The following is a 20,497-nucleotide window of genomic DNA, read 5'->3' as shown; positions in this document are numbered from 1 at the left end:
TCCTTTTGCATGCATATAAACCCACGTTGTGTCGATAGAACATACCCAAGCAACTTGCTTTCTTCTGTCGACAGAGCCGCCTTAAGCATACGTTTCACGAGGCTCTCGATTCGATCAGGCCCTTGTATAACTTGGCTCCATCACTGAACAAGCTCTCCTCACCCGGCCCATCGATAGCCCAATTGCATGAACAGCATAGATTGACTTCTTACCGAACGTCCATATTTTCACTCTGGTGCGCTTCTGGCTCGGCCAGATACTGCTCAGCGTGCTTCTTGGTACTGTCTGACCCAATCTACTAAAACCAATCCCTATGGCTTGCGCTGGCGCGGCGCGCAAGAGCGACTACATCAGCTTCTTTTCTGGAACATCTTCACAGATACCAGTCCAAAAGTCCAAGACAGGCCGGCTGTAGCCGATAATCGGCTACCTGAGAATTGTGAACAGCGTAGGTGGTGAATTTTCAAGTTTTATATTTCTATCAATCTGACTATACTCTCAGACAACTGAGACATGTTTCTCATCATCTTGATGATTGTCTCACATTTTCTGAAAAATGACCTCTATGCTGTTCTCGCCGCTGAAGCTTACGTAATGCTGGCTGTCTGTCCTCGGCTTCATTGCCTTCATGCCCAAGCCTGGTGTCAGAATGTGGCCTCGCCACTGTACTGTCCTGATGGTTTTTCTTCTTTCCTTCAGATACGCCATGCTTGCTGATGCGTTCATTGTTAAGAGATCAGTTTTCTGAAGATTTTGTACTATACTATATAAGCTAGTCATGTCATACGGCCCGCTGAACATCTGAGCACACTGTTGACACTAGGGGCATCGGTCCAATGAGCCCTTCCTGTACTTGTATCTGTTTCTTTTGACCTCTCGCATCTACAATATATTGTCTTGATTCGCTCATGTTCGACTTATAAATCATTCGGAAAACGTCTTTGTCATGTTCTTATCCTTGACTCTCATCCCCGTGTCTGTCATTTGCTCTTGTTCTTCCGTTCTCATCTGCGAGCACCATGCCGAGCTCGAGCGCCGAGCCTGTATGTATCCCATAATTTCCATTTCTGTACTTCTACCTCTTATCTCCACAACACGTTCGTCTTGATGCAGGTGAAACTTGTCGGAATATCTTCTATCGTTACACTGTTGTGCAAGAATCTTCAAAGAAAAATAATGCGTTATACAGACACGATATGCCGGAGCCGTTAGTCCCGATTCTGGTGTTGAAGAGGGATCCTAGAATATCGGTATCGCTACAATTCTAGCATCATTCAACTTGTGCATCCGCTTGACAAATGCTTTCCGCTCGAGATAAAATCGAAGAACAATGTGTCATGTCGGCCATGACCACAAACAGAAGTTTCCGAGAAGTCTATAGGATTCTTCCCTATTGTGATTCCGCGATTCTAAGGCCAGTTACATGGCCGGTGTGACGATATAACGAGGACAGAAGATGCAGATCGATCTCAAGAACTTTGATCTCGCCTGTCCCTAGTCACAAGTTCAGAAGAAGGTTAAATTCAGATGTAAGGAATCCAAGCAGTAGTGTGCTTCCTGGCGGCGCATGCGCCACCGGGTTATAGACAATATTTGAAAAGAGAGATCAAATTGATTACTAAGGACAAAAACATACAAGCTCAGGGTACAAACAAGACAGCGGTTGTGCGTTTATCAAAATTATTGGTTCTCATTCTCCCCTCGGACAACTCAGCATTTGGACGCGCCATGTGCACTCATTGATCTGTTCTCCGCTATCACAGGCTAAGATACGGGTCCACACTTCGTGAAGATACCCGTCCCGTGCAATACCATCTCGAAAGCAAGAAATCAACAGTACAGGCTGATCACCCAGAACAGATATGACATATGATTCCCCAACGTACTAACGGCCCTCCCAGCTATGGTGAAGCAGAAAACGAAAGAGGATTGCGCTATTGCACAAGCCTGGCATCCGGTACACGAGAGCGATCATAAGCAAAAGGTGAAGCGCTAGCTGCGCTGTCAGGTGCCTTTTCGCTTGATCTCATGGGAAGATCCAACCTACTCATGATCATACTTTCACTAATTTCAGTACACCGAGCCGGAGGCAAAGGCCTTGTGATGTACGATCATTTGCGAGACAGAACTCTGACAGGGGGATCAACACGACTACAGAATCACCTGTTCTGGTGATTCCAGCTGATATTTTGCTACTAAACATATTTCCTGTACTATTGAGAAACAAGAAACAACAATAAAGGTATCATAGGAGCGAGAAAGAGAGCTGCTTTCTGGCAGGGATGACAGCATCAAACCAGCGATGATACGACCAGGGCTTGAGTTAAAGGCAGTACTCATGTAGAGACTTAGTTCTGAGCCTAATCAAGGATGATAGCATCCTAGTTGAGACCAGAGGCCAGGGACGCTTTACAACCTTGATAGATAATCTCAGAGGGCTATTGGTATAGGAAAGAAGTCCGAACATTTACTAGTATGGCAGGATGTATGGGCCACCTAGTGATGATAAGTGTGAAAATTACCAAAGAAGAGAGAGATCACCGCCGGAAAAAGGGGTAAGGAATTACTTTTAAGAAAGGAAAAGAGAATGCCTACAGGAATAGAGAAGATATACCGGTTCTTCCCAAGATAAGGCTACTCAGGATCAGAATGTTAGGCACAGAGGTGATCATGTAAGCGGGAACAAGGAGATTACTTGGAATACTGGGAATAGGTGTGTAAAGCCCAAAGGGATAGACTGGACTGTGAATGGCCTTGTACAAGGTAACAAGCTACAGGAAATAATCTTGACAGATTACAAGACCGGAAAACGGGGACTAGGAAACAGATTCAGATTGTGACAATCCTTTCAATCAACGATTGATCCAATCCTTTACTTTTTACTCTAGTATTCTGCAGCAACATTACAAGCGGTTATCAAGATAAAGCATCACAAGGAAAAAGACGAGAAAAGGACTAGATACAAGTATAAAAGGTATTTGGGCTTAGCTCCTACTCAGACTACCGTTGCAAATCCACAGTAAGCCTTTGCCATTGGTTATCGAGCTCATGAGTTATCGCACTTTTCTATGCGCTTGTAGAACCGTCATCCTTTGTTTGTTATACGCGGGAGCAGGTCCTTACAATGTAACTCAATATCAATTATATCCGACAGTCAAGAGATGTCACGATGATCAAAGACGCCTTTGGTGTAGAATGTCAATTCATACAACGGGACAGCCAGAACCGGCGAGAAGTAACGGAAATGGTTAAGATGTGACCGATATTGTTGAGGCTTGAACAATATCGTTAAAAAGGAAGCGAGATACTCAGCTTTGGTGGACTTTAGAAGGGGCAATAGGCGTTGTAACTTCCTTGAAATACCAAAGTGCGAATGATATCGTTTGTACCAATAATAGTATTTAGAAACAACAATAGAACATTCATAGGGGAGCTACAAGATAGTATACAGAATGAGTGATGTATATATATTACTAGATCCCAATGTCCGTGAAAGAAGTAGAAGTTGAACCAACAATATCTTCTTTCATTCAACTGTATTTTTGACGCGTGAACGATATCTTTGATAATTTGAAGATATCGGCTAGCGGAACCAAACTTTTATATTACATGACTAGAATCCTTGTCATTGGCGAAGGCCGACATGACAAGAGACTTGTCACAACGGTGAACGTAACCGGTCGTAGCCGCTGAAACACAAAAGCTCGAAGGGAACAATCGGAAATTTCCGATAATCTTATATAGGCCTGCTGAACGTGGACGACGTGACAAAGATTAAGAACTGTAGTAGTCCAGCATAATTAAAGATTTGTCAGGTTTTTGTTGAAATTCATCTTAATCGTTCCTCTGGATAATCACAAAGAGTTACTATAGCATTGTGCAGTATATGATGAGGCTGTGAGACTTATGACGGACAACTATGGACATCAACCAAACTCCATTCAAATGGCTCTCTTGCCGCTCGAAATACCCTTGAGGGCTGAATTAAGTCGGGACGTATATTACCGTGGAATGAACTCTTCCGAGTTACAATATGTGGTAGGTGCTATCAGTGAGATAATGAAACTAATATCAGGAATCGATCATCGTATCTGGGAAGTTAAATGTGAGTAGCACTGGAATAAATGGTCCAGATTTGTACTTTAGAACGATTGTAATTATTTATCATAATATCTTTGCATAACAAATCTTGCTTTACCTCCACACCATTGTTAGCTACAACCATAAGTTGTTCTTATCGATATTTAGCTAAGTACTAGGTCCTATTCTCTGCGAATTAGTATAGTCTACTCTATATCATTGGATATTAGTATAGCTCACACAGTAAACCTCCCCTTCCTGCTATGTTACGGCTTCAGTCTTTTGGAGTTAGGTTACAGCATCGTGACAGCGAGGGCCTCAAGGTTTTCAGGACCCGCACATCAAGGAATCAGCAGGGTCGTACATAGTACAAGCACTTGCGGCCGTCAAAGCCCCCGAACGAACGACACGGAGAGCTGATGAGGTCTACATTGGCGGAATCTACGCTAGAAAGTCCATCGAGGCTCAAAAGCATAGTTAGAATCAGCGTTTGGAAGAAGGTGAGCGTGAAGAGTATAATTACAAATATCCAGCTTCAGTAAGGCGTGATGTGTAACGCAAGTAATATGGGTTCATCGCATTGCGCAATCGGGCTAGTTTTTTTGAATATCCTGGTAATGGGCCATGAGCAAGTTGACAAAGTCATCGGTCCCTGGCTGAATCTGCAGGCATAATGCATCCGCGTGAATTCCGCTAGACCAGGTCAGACACTCGGTAGACAGACTGCTGTCACTCATATGGTGGGTGCGGAGGTGGGATGAGCTCTTGGAGGGAGGATACTGTAATGGGCGTTTGATGTATGGCGATTTGTATGCATCGGAATCGCCATGCAGCACCTTATATTGTAGTGCTTGGAACATGTAAACAAACCGATACGCTACAGACGCGTCTGAGTAGCGGATCATGCCGTTCGAGAGGCGTTTGAAAATCGCATTTTTGCTTCGCACCATTGATCTCCTTCTTAAACAGTTCACTGCTAGCTACGTGATCCAAACTCATATTCAGAGAGCGTGTCAGTATCATCATACGAAATGTCCGCTGGTGAAGTGAGTCAAGCTCGTTTGTAGCTGACAAAGAATGCTAAAGCTTTCTTCCAAGGCCCCTCACGATCTCGCTGTCCCTATGGACGTTCAGCTACTCTCCGACCGTGGTACCCTTCCAACGCTTGGGTCAGATTTCGCTGCGGGAATGGATCTATACAGTGCAGAAAGCAAGACCGTCCCTGCTCGTGGGAAGGCCTTGATCGATTTACAGCTTTCAATCGCCGTACCGAAAGGACATTATGGCCGAATCGCTCCCCGAAGTGGTTTGGGTAAGTCGCGACTCGACGCAGTGAGCAGGACTGACGAAATAATACAGCTTCCAAGCATAGTATCCAGACTGGCGCTGGCGTAATTGATGCAGACTACCGGGGACCTGTCATGGTTTTGCTGTTCAATCATTCAGACACGGATTTTGAGGGTGAGTCTGAAAGCTTATTCTATCTCGATTACTCTGACGACAGGTCGTTGACGAACCCTCGGCCAGTCCACCCAAAGGACCGTATCGCTCAACTCATTCTGGAAAGAATCTCTATACCCCGTTTGCGACAAGTTGAAGTAAGTGGAATGCAGTGCTCGTCAACCCCTGACTAACACGTAACGTCATATAGACTCTCGATACTACTGTTAGAGGAGCAGGTGGTTTCGGTTCGACCGGAGGCTTCGGAGCAGCAGCGAAGAAGCACAAGCTGGAGGAAAGTAATGGAGAAGGAGAGAAGGTTTAAAGATCTGTGTAAATATGCATAAGAAGGGTATGGCGACCATGGTACAGCTAGGCATCTATATCCTCCAAACTTCGGAACGAGCACGATCCCATACCTGGTGTTCCAGGAAATCATCTAAACCAGTGTTATCAGATTGGCCGTTCTCCAGCTCCGATTTAGCAGTAGGGTGTAGATATACCTTGGCAAAGGTACCCGCAGTATGGGCACGAGCAAGATAAGCAGGATTGATGACAAGCGTGGAATCCACAATCTGTGTATTGATAATCAGTTGTGTGAACGATATGAGCAGCGTAGGAGATTGACTGACTTTTGAAAAATGTTTAAGTTTGCTTGGAAGGATTAGAATGTCCGGTGCAGGACCAATCATCTTCAACAGAGGATAGTGTGTCACGTCTAGGTTTACTTCCGGGGCAGATGCTTCTGGTGGAGGAAAGATTGGATAGAAGCTTCGTTGACCAAGTACGTGTCGAACTAGCCCGGCCATGGCGTCTTTCACCTCCGCACCATGCATGTTCACATCAGGTTCAGCTTCTTCGGCTCGTTGGTACAGTTCTTCACGCCGTAAGTGGAACAGAACGTCGACATTGGATAAAGCGACGATTACCTCATTTATCGAGAACGTGCAAGGGTTGGGAAGCACTTTTACTCTCTAATCTGGTGGTCAGTGTCACTAAGCTCGATGTCGATGACTCACCTTTGGTAATCCAAGCATATCCTTGTCCAGCATAGATTGAGGGAAAGCCATATGCTTAGACACAATATCACGGACGCTTGGGATCAGAATGACAACAGTCCCAGGGGATACTTCCAGCACTCGTTGAAGACGACGAGAGACCTGATTTCGGAAGATTTCGTTTGGCGCCTGTGTGACAGCACCTGAAACTATCAAAGGATGTTGCGAATCAACGAAGGGACCAAGCTACGGGGGAACGGTCAGCGCAAAGTGAAGCACAAAAGTAAAAAACATATTTACGAGCAGAAGCACATCGGGGCGTTCCTGGCATACCACGTCGACCAGAGCTGACAAAGGAGCGTAATTGAGATCGTCCTCAAGGGTGAAAGGTCCAGCGGCAGTCATCAAGGATATAGGATGACCGCTTAACTTATCGCCATGCTGAAATTCGAGTAATTCTGAGCTGGAACTTTGCGCTAGAGCGCTCGGAGCAGGCTGATAAGGCGTGTCAACCCCAATCGCGATCGCAAACACAATTCGACTCACCAGAAGAACCTCCTCAACCACAAATGTTCCGCCGCCACCATTCCTTCCCTTCACACAGGCTAAACAACCGGGGAACAGTCCAAAACCCTTGACACCAGGAGCTCCGCCACGTACTTTCAGCTCATTTGGTGAAGCAAAACGCAAGGCTATCCTTTTACCTGCCCCAAGCAACCTAGAAGATTCCAAGATCAACGAGCTTGCAGTAGCTTTGCTTGTATCAGTAGGTGGTGAGAGTATCCTGCCTACGGTGTATATGTTTTCTTCCGAGACGAAGTGAGGGTCACCGAGTTCAGTTATGCCATACGCATCCTTGATATTTTCCGCATAGTCGTCTATGCTTTCGTCCAAAGCCTCACTACGTTGAGAGATCTTCTCGAACATATACCTGTAGTTCCAATTTTTGGGATCCGCTGTTGAACTAAGGACGACTCTTGGCTTAGATCCAGGAGGAACCCCCTCGCGCATCACGGGAACATGAGGGTTGAGCGTTTCTACCAAAGAATGCGGCTGAGGACGTAAATCAAATGGTTGCGTAAGTTGAGGCGATAGACTATGGAAAAAGTAAGCAGATCATAGCGAACTGTACAAGTCGACTATTACGAACCCTGTTGGAGATCCAGCCGGACTGGTTGGACTAGACGGTGCAGATAGTCCGTTACTCGCTCTACCAATGGGTGTCTCAAGTAAAGCACCGCTGGACAATTTAGAAGGGCCAGGTCTATAGCTGCTGGCTGCTGGACCTGCAGGGGAAGGTCTATGTGGAGTAATGCTTGACGGGGTGAAAGTCGAATTTGCTGGTGAGGCAGCCTGAGTAGAAGGATGATTATGCGAAGTCGATGCGCGTGGTTTAGGTGGTCTCGTAGGAGTAGACAACCCTTCTAGACTGGAGACGCAAAGTCAGTATTGTCAGATAGGTTGGAACAACAAGCTCGCTACGTACAATCCTCCAATATCCCCCATATTGCCTTTACCCTTTCTAACTCCTGCAGCAGATCTAGCGGACTGACCGGCAGGCGATACAGAAGTACTAGTTGAAGCTGCCATACCCGCGACCGCTTTTGCTTGCTGTTCACGCTGAATCTCGGCGCGTAATTCGCGAAGTGTATCGAGAGTTACGGTAGCGAGTTTGGCTCGAAGGCCAGAAGGGCGCGACATGAGAAAGGCTTCATACTTGAAAAATAAGTCGGCAGGTGTCAGATGGTATATTCGAAGTATGGAAAGGCCTGCAAGAACGTTCAGCTGCTTGTACGCAAGAGAGCAGGAGATGGTCTTTACTTACATTCAGCCATAACATCGGGATGATCATTAACAGGTTGACCAAAATGTGAACCAAGTTCCCTTTTTGCTGACTCCTCGGCTGAGCCTGACATGGTGATTGTTGAGTAAGCTCAATGTATCAATAATAATATGAAGGGGGAAGACAGACAAGGGTGGGAGATGTATCAAAGTCAAAGTTGGGTAATGTTACATGAAATGTTGAAATTGGACTTGACGCGTTTCTAACTAATTTCGGTAATCTAGCGGTCTGTTCACTTCACCACTTCAACAACGCGTTTATATATATATATACATATTATCACCAGATCACGTGACTATAGGTAAACATATAATCATATATAATCCATCAAATATTACATAACCACCACTCCTTCACCCAGCCTTGTATACAGTTTATAACGATGACGACTACGCAATATTGACCAGTATTCATCATGACGACTATCATGATTATGGACAGCTTTATCGCTGCAAGCACTTGGTAGTGAGAGCATCTGCAAGTAGGAACTTATTGCATGTGAATGTGCTATTTACATCATCCACCTACGTGATATCTCGCCTTTGAAATCCCGGAGGGAATACCTGCCTTGCATTGATGTTGATTCTTGCAGATGAGATGAAACGCTTGATTGCTGCCATACTATCAGTGTCTGTCTCTAGTGGACCAAAGTGGGAAGGTAATGTTCCTTCCAGAATGCGGGGCACACCTGTTATTATGTTGGTGAGCTCGCGATAACCTCAACTGTGAACTTGGGGATTTACCGTGATAAGCTTGCCTACCGTTTCCGCTCATTATTAGGCAATCGCCTGAACGCAGCACTATTGGTCTCGGAGGGTCCTGGCGAGAAGTGGTACCGAGCAGTAAGATGGCAGAATGGCCAAGGCTGTGGGTAACGCGACTGATATCAGCTGAAGGAAATAATGTACAGGAGATGCACCGCGGCTTACGATAGAGAGACCAAGGGTCGTGCAGGATCCAGTCTGTGGTCATTGTCAGCTTCGATTTTTCGATTTCAAGATGAGTCACTTACTCTGAGCGGTCCACGTGTGCCATCAACGTTTGACCTTCCTGATAGAAGTTAACAATTCCTGTATCAGGAGCTGTCGGTACAATCAGCGAATATCCTATATGGAGCGTTTGAACTCACCATAATCCTCTTCCCATGTCTCCCATCCACAAGAGTGTGCGGGCCAAACTTCTGCCCATGGCACCGAAGCAGACACCTTGCGACATATCTTCGCCAATTCGGGCGGGAAGGGAATAGGAATCTCTCGACTCAAATCGTACGATTTGGTTGACCACTAGTGAATTCTCAGCACGTTTCGATGTACTGGGTGCTCACCTGGTAGACCCAACCTAGATTAGCCCATCTTATTTCCCCCATGAGCTGAGATACCGTTTTTTCTTTCAACTTGTCACTGGGTATATCGCCCGTCCAACTCTTGTTTCGTGCAACGATCTCCTCATATCCTATCACTGACCCAGGTTCTGTTTCTATGGTTGTTCGAGATCCAGTAGCTTTATTGGGCTGAGGAGAGCTCACAGTCGAGGTGAGATGCTTTGGTTTGACCAGAGTATCAGGCTTGTGGACATACAATTCGAACAGATTAGGAGGCAGATCGTAATGGGTTGAAAGTGAAAGGGGGTTGGGTGGTAGCGTATAATTGGCAAGAGATGATCGCGTGAGTTCCAGTTGTTCACTTGTTGAAAGATAGTTTGGGATCAAGATGCAGCCTATGCATCAGCGTCGAATCATCTTTCAGGTTCACTTACCTGGTTCGACTATCCATCCGACTTTTCCATCCTTTAGCTGTATCTCCTTCAGCTCTGATATTGACAGTTCAGGACGTTCTCCCTTGTCCCTCTCCTTGCCTTTGCCAAAAGTCCAAGGCATCCAGCTTGCTGACTTGACATCTGCATCGTTAAGAGGACTCCACCAGCCAGCGTGCCATAATGGGTCATCTTCCTGACGATGTGGTCGTGATAGATCGACAAGAGTATCTTGGTATTTTCGAAGCGAGGGGAGTTTATCCCTTGATGCGCGGTTTTTGAAATGCTTTTCAGCCAGTCGGAATGCGGTGTACTGGGTTGTTTTATCTGATTCGGACATTCCGTCACTATTAGGTATGAGATGGCTGCCTAGATAAAATGATTGCTATGATACGCGAACTAAAAGGCGGATGCATTGGACAAATGGGTTGATATTATGTATGGTTGAACAATTTTCAAATTTTATCCGCACATCCGTCAATGTTGTTCCGTTTGCGCGCATGACATATAATTATAAATTTCCGTGAAGTGCATGCCATCAATGGACTTCGATCACTCAAGCAGTCAAACAACAATTATCTCATAACGCAGATTCATATATGCCATTTCAGAGTACAAAATAGAATAGCATAAAGAAAAGGCAAAGCGTCTGCCATCATATAACTGCTTAGATTTTGAGCTGGGTAAGGGACAAGTCAGCTTGATGTCAAAAACCAGCGACAGCAATACGTCACTCACTGATCGGAGACCATCTTTCCAGAAGGTGAAGTAAGGGGTGGTACCATCTTCTCGGTAGTTCTATATGTAACGTCAGTATTTGCCAACAATAAGGCCATTGTCGATACTCACGAGTAAAGCAACCATACCATCTGGGTTCATACTTTCACCAACGTAGAATTCGTAATCTTTGAAATTAGCAACGATTTTCTTGGCGAGCTCTTGAGCACCTTTTTCGAAAATTGGGACTCTTTCAGGGTTGGTTTCTTGGAGCTTAGCTTTGACAGCCTTCATGTAACCTTTGAGGTAGGTAAGGTAAGACTGTTTATTATGATCAGCGAGGTTTTTGAGCATATGAAGAACGTGCAACCCACTTTTTTGTCAAAGGCGGTAGATTGAAGTCGGAAAGAGTGGACAACGTTGTTGACTTGAGAAGCACCGGCTTCAAGAGCCTCTTCAGCCTCTTCAGCTGAAGGGTTGGCACCTGTAAGAGCAGAAAGAATTGATTAAACAACATAAACAAGGATATGCGATTTGTTGACTTACCGATATCAACGTCACCTTCTTTGACGATGATCATTGAACAGTCGACTTCGTAAGCGATGTCATTGATTTCTTTGCTATGAGTACCCACGATGTCAGATGGTCAAATGACTTTTCTCGATGAGATGTCGTGAAATGCAATTTACAGCGGTGAAAGTAGAAACAATGTGACTTACACATCGAAAGCGTCGGAAACCAATTCGTCGTCAGTGATAATGTCTTGGAAGATCAACATTTTTGTTGTTTTTATTTGTTTGTTGTTTGGGTGTGAAGGAGATTAGAAGGTGACGGGTGGATGGTAGCAAGATATATGGTGAAGGGGGAGTGGGATCAGAAGAGTGAGTTACAAAACAAACGAGAAGGGAGCTCCAACCAAGGTGTCCATCTCAATTCAACATCCCAACAATCCACACTTCACACAATTTTTTTTTCTTTCATTTTTTCCCTTAAATGATACATTACGTAAGTTGACACGTGGACATCATGATCAAGTCAACATAACTGTACTACTCAATGATGAATGGCCAATACCCGAAATTGAAAAGCAGATCGTAAATATACAAAATCAGGTGCGTATTTAGCTCATCTATTGGGTGACTGATTCATATACAGAGTGTATAACATTGGGTGTACTCTTGTTCTCCTTATAGATCCATTGTCGGCTGGCATCGTTCCCGTAGAAGTTTCACCTGCAAACCGATTGGTCTCATACCACTTCCTCACGAATTCGATCGAAGCAGTAATAAATCATGGCCTTCCAATCGCTACACCTGGGTTGTATTCGTCTACATCGTCCTCTAAACATATCTCGTGGATTTATTACCTCTGTTGCTTCTTCTTCGGCTACCTCTACTACGCCCAACCCGGCTCCTTCCCGACGTCGTCTGCACAAATCAAGACGTCAAGTTGCAGCAAAATCTCTTGGATCGCAAGCAGATAATGATCTAGTAAAAGATACAGCAATGGCTAAATCTGCAAAAGACTATCAGAGGAGACATCGATCGGGCGCACCGACCCTGCCTATCAGTTCCGGTACCAGAGATGATCTGCCGCATTTCGTACGGTCAAAGAGGATAAGAAAGATACATACGGAGGGGTTAACTTCTGCGGAATCAAGCTCTACCGCTCATGCTCTGCCGTCCCTGGATCGGAGTGAAACCTCGCCTATGAATCCACAGCACACGATAGGTGAGACCATTCGATCTAGATATATCTCATGCTAATGTGGGGGCTCCGGGATCCAAAAGATCAAAGGTTGCTATTCCATGACACAGGGGCAACGCCTGCTCAAGTTGATACCGGCACCATCTCTGCACAAGAAGTAACGATAAACGGTGAGTATCAAATATTTGTCTCAGAGCTGATCGAGTGCAGAAATCAAACCAGCACGAGAAATGAAGATAGCCCGTTTACGCAAGTCTTTAAGCAGGGTCTTGTTCAGGTAAGTATTTGTTGGGCTTGACTTAGCTGATATGCAGTTCTGGAGTTTCTCCCCTCCGAGATCAACGAACCGGAGTGTGGAACTATGAACCCAGCTTGCATGACATACCGTCGCCGAGCAAATTCGCATTTCATCGATGTCCGCCTTATATCACGCCGTCGCAGGATGAGGTATGTGTTCAGGATCTCAGTGATCATCACTAACACGGCCTTGCAGGAATTACTAGATCTTGCTCAACGTCATCACTGCAAATTCATTGGCTCAACGTCTACTCTTACGAAAGCTTTGAGTCAGATATACTTTGCCATCAGCGGTATGTGTTTTTGGCTTTTATGGGCTCTCACTGACGCAGAAATATAGGTGGTAAAGGCGTAGACCTGTCGACTTTGAGTCAGGATTTCTCGTCAGAGGTGAGTCCCTTCTTGTGTAATGATCGCTGAATTGCATCACAGAGAACGACTTTTACGCCTGGGGCGGAGCTGCCTGCAAGTATTGTCATCGATCAACTACCCCATGATATCTATTCTGTAGACAGTGACAAACGATGGGATATTGAGAACGTTATTAGCGATTTTGTGAGCACTTCGGCAATACTTCAGAATTATATCAAAGCTGACTTGGTCTTTCAGGGGCGAATTTTGGAGAAGATGCTTACTTGCGAAGCTCATGATTTCCAGCGCTTCCTGACAAGCAGTCCTGAGTCAGCTGTTCCGGAAGAAGAGAGAACGGCTAAGGAAGCTTATCGTTATAAGAATGTAAGTCTTTGTCTTGCAGGCCCCAGCTAACATTCCAGATCAATTCGCTTCTGATGCGATCCCAGCTAGACTGTTACGATCCACGATTGCCGGGACATGGGGTTTTCGATATCAAGACTAGAGCATGCCTGCCTATTAGGTACGATCGTGCAAACTACCAGGTGAGTAAAGCAAATGGTTATGCAATTACTTACTGTTCTATTTTAGGCGAATGCTGCTTATGACGTCTGGAAGGATCGAGGCTATAATGAATCCTACGAGCGAGAGTAAGTTGGGGTCCTCATTGACAGAGGCTATATTGACGCTGTGCAATAGGTATTACGATTTGTTACGCGCTGGAATGCTGAAGTTCAGGTATGTCAACTTGAATCAATCTAAGCTAACGATAACAGTCTGCAAGTCCGTATTGGAGGTATGGATGGTATTTTCTTAGCGTATCATAACACATCTCGTCTTTTTGGATTTCAATACATATCTTTGTGAGTTATGGACCGTGTATTGGTATTGAGCTACAGCTGACCCAGACTTAGATCGGAGATAGATGAAAGAATTTTCGGCTCCACAGAGATGGCTGATCAAGCTTTCAAGCTTTCCGTTACACTTCTAGAGCAGTTATTGCACAAATGTGTTGCTGTGTTTCCTGAACAGGTGAGCCAAATCTCCTATATCCGTTCGTACGTATCTGGCTGACTAGTTGTTTAGGCTATCAACGTCATTCTGAAACATTCTCCAGCTGTTCACCCTCACAGTGTGACAGCCTATGTTGAACCTAAGCAATGGGATGGATTGCACGGCGAGCGACCCATCCGGGCTATCACGTTTACAATGGAGAACATGGTGGACAACGAGGCAATTCAAGGACCTGTCGCGTTTTCGGTAGATGAAAAAGTTCGGCAAACCCAAAATTGTGAGTGAGATATGGAGCTTTCGCCGCTAACTCTCACATCGCAGGGTCAATCAATTACAATGTATCATATAACACCGAGGACGAAGAAGGGATCAAGAAAGCCCGTGATGGACTTAAGCGTTTACAACAGGATTTACTTGCAATGAACCATCTCACGGTACCTCATGGCGAGACCGTCAAGAGCATGACTCGAAAAGATGACTTGGCTCGTCGAGAAAAGAAGGCTGGCCAGAACTCGGCAGAAAATGCCGTTGATAATGTGGAAGAATTGACCAAGATCAGGTGGCGTGAACCTGGTAGTCGTCAGGTGCAACTGAGAGTAGAAGCACAGGAAAGCGGTCGAGCGTATCAGCAAAGGAAGAAGACCTGGAAGGCAGGTAGATATGCGTGGACTACCCGAGACCTTATACCTAGCACATCATAATACCCAAATTATATCACATTATATATCTTTATACGGTTATAATAAGATAATCTACATATGCTATTTTAGTCGGATTGTACAATATGCTCGATATCGGTTGGAGTTTCCACGACCGCCACACTCTCGCTTCTAGACCTCTCGGACTCTCCAGCACGTTCAAATCGTGGTCTAGAGCTCTCACTATTACCTCTTGTTAATCTCCTACGCAGCCCACTTTCTCCAGTACTTGCCTTTCGGATCTTGTCTTGTTCTTTCATCACTTCCTCTTTCTCCTTATCTAAGTCCGCTTTCTCTTCCTTCTGATCCTCGTGCCATACTAAGCGTTCTTCTTCCATGACCTCATTCCACAAACGTTGTTGCTGAGCTGACATGGAGCTGACGGTCCGACTTTTCAGAGGCGAGAGATGGCTGAGTGATCGATTTCGATTGAGCGAGGCTGAAGGACTGACCCCTTCACTCGTATTGCTATGTCCAGAGCGCATTCTTGAAGGTCTGCGGCCAGACGGAGAACGACCTACTGCTGCAGCGAAAGATATATGTGATCCACTAGGCGTTCGTTCAGGAGCGGGAAGCTCTTGTTCATGCTCGGTTTCCTGTTGCACTGATATAGCACTGGGAGTGGTTACCCGAGCTATCAGAGGGAAATCGTTTTCACTGCTGAGATTGAGAGTATTAGGTGGACCAGGACGTGAGCGTGTTGAAAGCGTTTCCATGTTGATACCAGTACTTGAGCTCGCAGAAGTTGCACGGGGTCGACGGAAGACGTCATGTAGAGCAGTTGCAGCTTTGTGTGTGTGCCGCCGGAAAAGATGTGTACCTGAAAAGGTGTCATTGACTTCGGATCCAATGTTTGATGGCGTTGACATTAGTCTTGTTTCACTGTTAGCTCCAGGCGACGTTGGACGTTCATCACGAGCAGCATGTACGATGATGTCTTGCCAAGTGTCTCGTTCGCTTTTATGGCGAAAGGTCGCATCGGTGTATTCGGATGGAAGATCGCTGATCTGACCGGAACCTCCAGCCGTTGTTGTAAGAGTGACACGCATTTCAACTGTGTCGTCCAGATCTAAGGTTGATAGAGGATCGCGAGGTAGCCACAAGAAATCGTCGTAGCCATCTGTATAGGTCGGTTGATCGTCGTATCCACGAGATCGGTAATAAGGAGGAATATCCTCCCAAGGCTGTAATTTATGATGAGGTATTACGATTTGCTGTGTGTCTCCAGGAAGAGAAGAGGATGCCAGGTCTTCCGCCGAGTTGTGGGGTGGGTCTTGAACACAAGGAGGGTCGAAAGCGATCTTGGAGTCGAGTGTAGAGAATATGACATGATCAAAAGGGATAGGTTTGTGGCTGGCGCCAGCTTTCTTCCAGCTTCCTGCCCAACGACCAACGCTTCTTCGAAAAGTATTGAACTGGCTACTAGCTTGCGAACTAGGGAAGTTCTTCGAGTTCGGTACATCGTTAATGTCCCAATCTTCCGAAGCAGTATCGTCTTCGTCGTCAAGGTTGTCATCGTCATTACCATTCGATTTGATGACGGGTGGACAGAGTATATCGGCTTCTTGGATTTCCAGGCTACTTTGTCAGCTCCGATTGTAACGATGGTAATTCACCTTTTGAAACGACTCTTCAAAGCTCGAGTAATACTGCCGTCAGCGAAGCTCATTCCAGAATTCACTCACATAAGCTTTGCAATGAGGGTAATGGCGAAGAGGATCCCAGTGGCAATTGCATGACCTTTCGCCTTGTCTATCGAGAAAGTCAGTACGTGTTATTGCAAAGCCGATGCAGACGTACTCAAAATGAAAAAAGCGAACAGCACGAATTGCCCCACTATGGCAGATCATTAGCTTTGTCATCTGTATGATGAACTCACGAGCTAGGGCATCCAGACTGTAACGTAAGACTCTAATACTCGTTCGACGTCCGTTTGTTTCATATAGCCGTCCGTAAACGTATGTGAATTGCCGTTTCCAAACCACTGCATGTCAGCAAATCCTTAAATGTATACACTCACGATAACATGCTCCGTAATATACCAATGCTGAGACGTGTCAGCCAAGTACGATGCGTTTCAACTTACTGAACGGTATCACCAGTGGGCTGATCAAATATCAGCCTATTGACCACGATTAAAAGAGATTTTTATTATTGATTGTGGCCTAGAGACTCACTTCAGCAACATGAACAGGTGCATTATAGCGCCACCAAGTACTGAAAGATTAGCTGGTATCCCTTGTTTGAACGACTCACATTGTTGCGGCACCTGGGAGAAATGACTGAATGTTGGGCTATGATTCATTAGCGACATATAGAACAGCGCTACTCACTGTTCCGTCCTAGAGTATCTTTGCCTAGGGATGCTGGACAGTCTCGTGCCAAACACATATACAATTGTTGGAAGCTGATTGTCAGCTTTGTCATCATCCTTGCAGAACTTACTCCAAACCGGAAAATTTCGAAGAATGGTTGAATCGCCACCTGTAAAAGAATATACGAAGCAAAGTATGGAGCTGCCGTTGGCTATAACATTGTTAGCATATATGTTGACGGGTATCGACTTACGAAAGCAGACGCGATTATTGGCAGCGGATCAAATTTCTTCGCTTGAAATGCAGTGAGGTATGCCTCAATGGCAGATTGGCCGATCTGAAAGGTTAGCTGAATATCGCAGGATGTGTATACTTACAGCAAAGAAAACAACGCCATTCACCATCACTTATTGTCAGCTTTGTACCCACTGATAGGGTACTCACAGAACTTCCAAAACCGCTCCAGAACAGAATTATGTATTCCCAACCTTGTAACGATTGTTTCCGCTTTATTTGCTATAACCAGTAAGATAGGACAGATAGCGATCGTGAGTAAAGCCACCAGAATAACAGGAGCGAGTGATGTGATCGCGGATGCGGCTTTCGGGTGGGCATTGAGAAAAGCTTGTAGGGGTTTGATGAATCCAGCGATATTTGTCAAAGATGCAAGCGCGCAGAGAAGGGATACAGGGAATATCTATTTGTTAGCTTTGCCTATGAGATAGACACTTACCCAAACCAAGGTGAATGCCCATACTCCTAAATATACTACCCATCCTCGTACAAACTCTGATCGATATGTGGTCTTTCCCAATCGGGGCCACAATATATCTGTCCAATCGGGAGCAGGTACAGCATGACATGCTAAAGAGCGTTTAGGGTGACTGTCCAAAATCTTGGAGGCTAATCGAGCAGTTCTGGCGTCTTTAAACGTGACGAAAGCTGCCGACGATGGAGGATACGAAGACAGGGGTTGAGAGCGACTCTCATCGAGAAGCATGGTAAGATAGCTCAACTTGGTGGTGAGATAGTCGATTAGAGGCGCATTTGAATCGCGGAACAACGAGGTCAGGTGAGTAAGAGATTGATATGGGTCGATGAGCTCTCGAGGAAGGGAATGTAAAGCCTAAAGGTTCAGCTATTTTCGATACAAGATCACTCACATCCCAGACCGTTGAGTCTGTTTTGCCATTTGTGGCATTATCGTCGAGAAATGGATCTAATACCTGGACCAGCCGTGTCAGACGTTCAGCCTTTGAAGCATTTGGCGGCAACGGCTGGCTTTTCTCTTTCTCTGAAAGCTGTACGACGTTGGCCGACATTTTGTGACGAGATGCGGCGGCGAGTACTCGTTTGGCGAGATGAACGTGGGCCTACTCATCAGCCAGTGCTCCCTGTAGTACAACTCACTAGTTCAAGCTTCCTCAGGACATCTTGCCTCCTTTCCCGTAGACTGGCTATTGTGTTCAACTTCCGCACTAAAACCACTTCATCAACTTCGCTTTCCTCTGTAGTCCACTGTTGATCCTGCAGATCTAGGGCGTTGAGTGAGAGTCTCGGCTTGGAAAGTTCAGGTGGGTTCTGTTTTGGTGCGCGTTTTCGAGCATGGTGACGTTGGATGTAGTAGTCGAAGTAGTCCTTCAAAATGGTTTCGTCTCGCACTACATTTCTGTCAGGAAGAGTTCAACTACCACTGAAATACGTACTGTCTGGCGGTATATTCGTCACCATAAGAGTTCGATATCGCTTAATTCCTTTACAACTATCTACGGATGACGGTGAACCTCCTCCTTCTTCTCCACGAGTCTCGATTCGTTTTGCTTCTCGCGAAGCCGACACCTGGGCAGCCAAAGACTTGATTTGCCTTCTTCGATACGCTAAACCTCCCCATGTGATCCACAAAACGGTACCGATCCATGTTATGGTGATCCACCATACCAGTACAGCATGTACCCAAAGCCATTTTGATCCAGACGATTGCACAAGGGAAGAAACAGACGCTCGAAGCATGGATGTTCTGGCAATATCCCGGGGGGAATAGATGATATGTAAAGGCATAAGAACGCTGAAAAGGTTAGATTTTTCTCTCCATAGATAAACTCACGGCAAAATGATGATTGTTTGCAATAGTGTATAGAAAACTGACACTATCAGCAAAAGGAACCCCTTCAGTCCTCACTCACAAGCACCACGAAGAAATCTAGCATGTAAGGTCAAATCTAAACCACATTTCTCAGGCATATCGCGTTCGCGAACTTTCAGTGAAGAGATTATCCACATTAAAGGCCATCGTGGTACGGGTGGTGAGGCGTTTCTATACGTTAGCTAGGATCCCCATGATTGAATACTTACACTGCCCAGGCTTTCGGTTGAAAAATACTTTGAGGAAGTTAGCCGCTATTAATTACAATCGAGCGTCTATTTAACTCACTATCCAAATTCCCATCCTTCTCTGTCGCCAAGTTTTTCTCTAGCTCGATCTTCATTGTTTTCGTCTGAAACCAATCCTTCACTACTCGGGCGACCATCTTGCCTGTTGTCCTGCTTGGGTACTCTCACATGAAACCCATTCCAGCTCCTTTGAACTGCATTATATAGCCTTACAGGTATCCTCTGAAAGGGTCCATCTCTACCCCTCCGCCTTGGAATGTGTACTTCTATCTCATACCCCACTAGACATGCACCTGCTATAGCAAGCGTGAGGTAGAAATTATCTAGAAGACCCGAGTAAGCCGCGGTATAGTTGGTATGCTGAGATAAATCAGCCATGCCAACTAGTGGCTTTCGTTTTCGTGTTTAGGTGAATGTATATATCAAAGAAACGACGGATCACAAATTCAAGAGGCGATTGACGTGCGAAGAGTGGATTAAATGTCGCTTCGGCCGCCGATGTCGGTAAGTTCCTTCGTCTATGCTCTATGGTGTCTATAATGCTGAAACCAGGTTAAAATAAGAAAGAATGATAGTTATGACAAGCTAAATATGTATACCTATCGTACCATATTGATATTGACCTTGAGCTGATGCCATAAGGCTGCTGTTAAAGGAAAAACACACAGATCTAACTTATTTTGTTTCAACCTTTCTTCTACTGTGACGTTGACGTTATACGGGAATCAACATGTTTACGTAATATATCGATCTTGATTGTTGTTGTTGTTGTTGTCGTGCCTTGAAACGTGCATGAGCTGTGCAACCAGACTTGATTTTTAGCAGATCATATACATACACCTAACATTCTGTTATCTGTGTTCAATATATCAATATATCAATATATAAACATGT

The 20,497-nt window shown here is 45.3% G+C and overlaps 7 protein-coding genes across 7 annotated transcripts; 2 read left to right on the top strand and 5 right to left on the bottom strand.

Annotated features, from left to right (window-relative positions):
• Positions 1–5,111: 5,111 nt before the first annotated feature.
• Positions 5,112–5,845, top strand: L201_001255 (uncharacterized protein; the record flags this gene model as incomplete). The annotated part of the gene is made up of 5 exons (XM_066217045.1): positions 5,112–5,126; positions 5,179–5,392; positions 5,440–5,541; positions 5,608–5,678; positions 5,732–5,845. The coding sequence occupies 5 exons, from the start codon at positions 5,112–5,114 to the stop codon at positions 5,843–5,845; spliced, it is 516 nt and encodes a 171-aa protein (XP_066073142.1).
• A 55-nt stretch (positions 5,846–5,900) lies between these two features.
• L201_001254 (uncharacterized protein) lies at positions 5,901–8,434 on the bottom strand (the record flags this gene model as incomplete). Its single annotated transcript, XM_066217044.1, has 8 exons — positions 5,901–6,095; positions 6,153–6,494; positions 6,540–6,764; positions 6,819–7,013; positions 7,065–7,614; positions 7,669–7,947; positions 8,005–8,287; positions 8,344–8,434. The coding sequence occupies 8 exons, from the start codon at positions 8,432–8,434 to the stop codon at positions 5,901–5,903; spliced, it is 2,160 nt and encodes a 719-aa protein (XP_066073141.1).
• Positions 8,435–8,885: 451 nt separating this feature from the next.
• On the bottom strand, positions 8,886–10,453 carry L201_001253 (alkylated DNA repair protein AlkB; the record flags this gene model as incomplete). Its single annotated transcript, XM_066217043.1, has 7 exons — positions 8,886–9,049; positions 9,105–9,226; positions 9,291–9,323; positions 9,374–9,443; positions 9,491–9,644; positions 9,686–9,837; positions 10,117–10,453. The coding sequence occupies 7 exons, from the start codon at positions 10,451–10,453 to the stop codon at positions 8,886–8,888; spliced, it is 1,032 nt and encodes a 343-aa protein (XP_066073140.1).
• A 327-nt stretch (positions 10,454–10,780) lies between these two features.
• On the bottom strand, positions 10,781–11,608 carry L201_001252 (uncharacterized protein; the record flags this gene model as incomplete). Its single annotated transcript, XM_066217042.1, has 6 exons — positions 10,781–10,792; positions 10,852–10,911; positions 10,963–11,151; positions 11,205–11,314; positions 11,377–11,450; positions 11,550–11,608. The coding sequence occupies 6 exons, from the start codon at positions 11,606–11,608 to the stop codon at positions 10,781–10,783; spliced, it is 504 nt and encodes a 167-aa protein (XP_066073139.1).
• A 514-nt stretch (positions 11,609–12,122) lies between these two features.
• L201_001251 (uncharacterized protein) lies at positions 12,123–14,900 on the top strand (the record flags this gene model as incomplete). The annotated part of the gene is made up of 14 exons (XM_066217041.1): positions 12,123–12,561; positions 12,648–12,814; positions 12,979–12,984; positions 13,031–13,127; positions 13,175–13,224; positions 13,267–13,389; positions 13,444–13,569; positions 13,635–13,730; positions 13,777–13,835; positions 13,885–13,896; positions 13,962–14,048; positions 14,100–14,217; positions 14,272–14,476; positions 14,521–14,900. 14 exons carry the CDS (start codon positions 12,123–12,125, stop codon positions 14,898–14,900), a joined length of 1,965 nt encoding a protein of 654 aa, XP_066073138.1.
• A 65-nt stretch (positions 14,901–14,965) lies between these two features.
• On the bottom strand, positions 14,966–19,453 carry L201_001250 (uncharacterized protein; the record flags this gene model as incomplete). Its single annotated transcript, XM_066217040.1, has 15 exons — positions 14,966–16,475; positions 16,583–16,649; positions 16,698–16,733; positions 16,777–16,881; positions 16,984–17,003; positions 17,075–17,166; positions 17,343–17,423; positions 17,466–17,549; positions 17,657–17,728; positions 17,946–18,136; positions 18,372–18,438; positions 18,623–18,873; positions 18,919–19,229; positions 19,317–19,359; positions 19,402–19,453. The coding sequence occupies 15 exons, from the start codon at positions 19,451–19,453 to the stop codon at positions 14,966–14,968; spliced, it is 2,982 nt and encodes a 993-aa protein (XP_066073137.1).
• Positions 19,454–19,560: 107 nt separating this feature from the next.
• Positions 19,561–19,981, bottom strand: L201_001249 (uncharacterized protein; the record flags this gene model as incomplete). The annotated part of the gene is made up of 2 exons (XM_066217039.1): positions 19,561–19,591; positions 19,644–19,981. The coding sequence occupies 2 exons, from the start codon at positions 19,979–19,981 to the stop codon at positions 19,561–19,563; spliced, it is 369 nt and encodes a 122-aa protein (XP_066073136.1).
• Between the last annotated feature and the right edge of the window lie 516 nt (positions 19,982–20,497).

The sequence above is a fragment of the Kwoniella dendrophila genome, chromosome 1, assembly GCF_036810415.1.
Source record: "Kwoniella dendrophila CBS 6074 chromosome 1, complete sequence".
In the NCBI taxonomy this organism is placed as follows: domain Eukaryota; kingdom Fungi; phylum Basidiomycota; class Tremellomycetes; order Tremellales; family Cryptococcaceae; genus Kwoniella; species Kwoniella dendrophila.
This window is presented reverse-complemented; position numbering and strand designations above follow the sequence as displayed.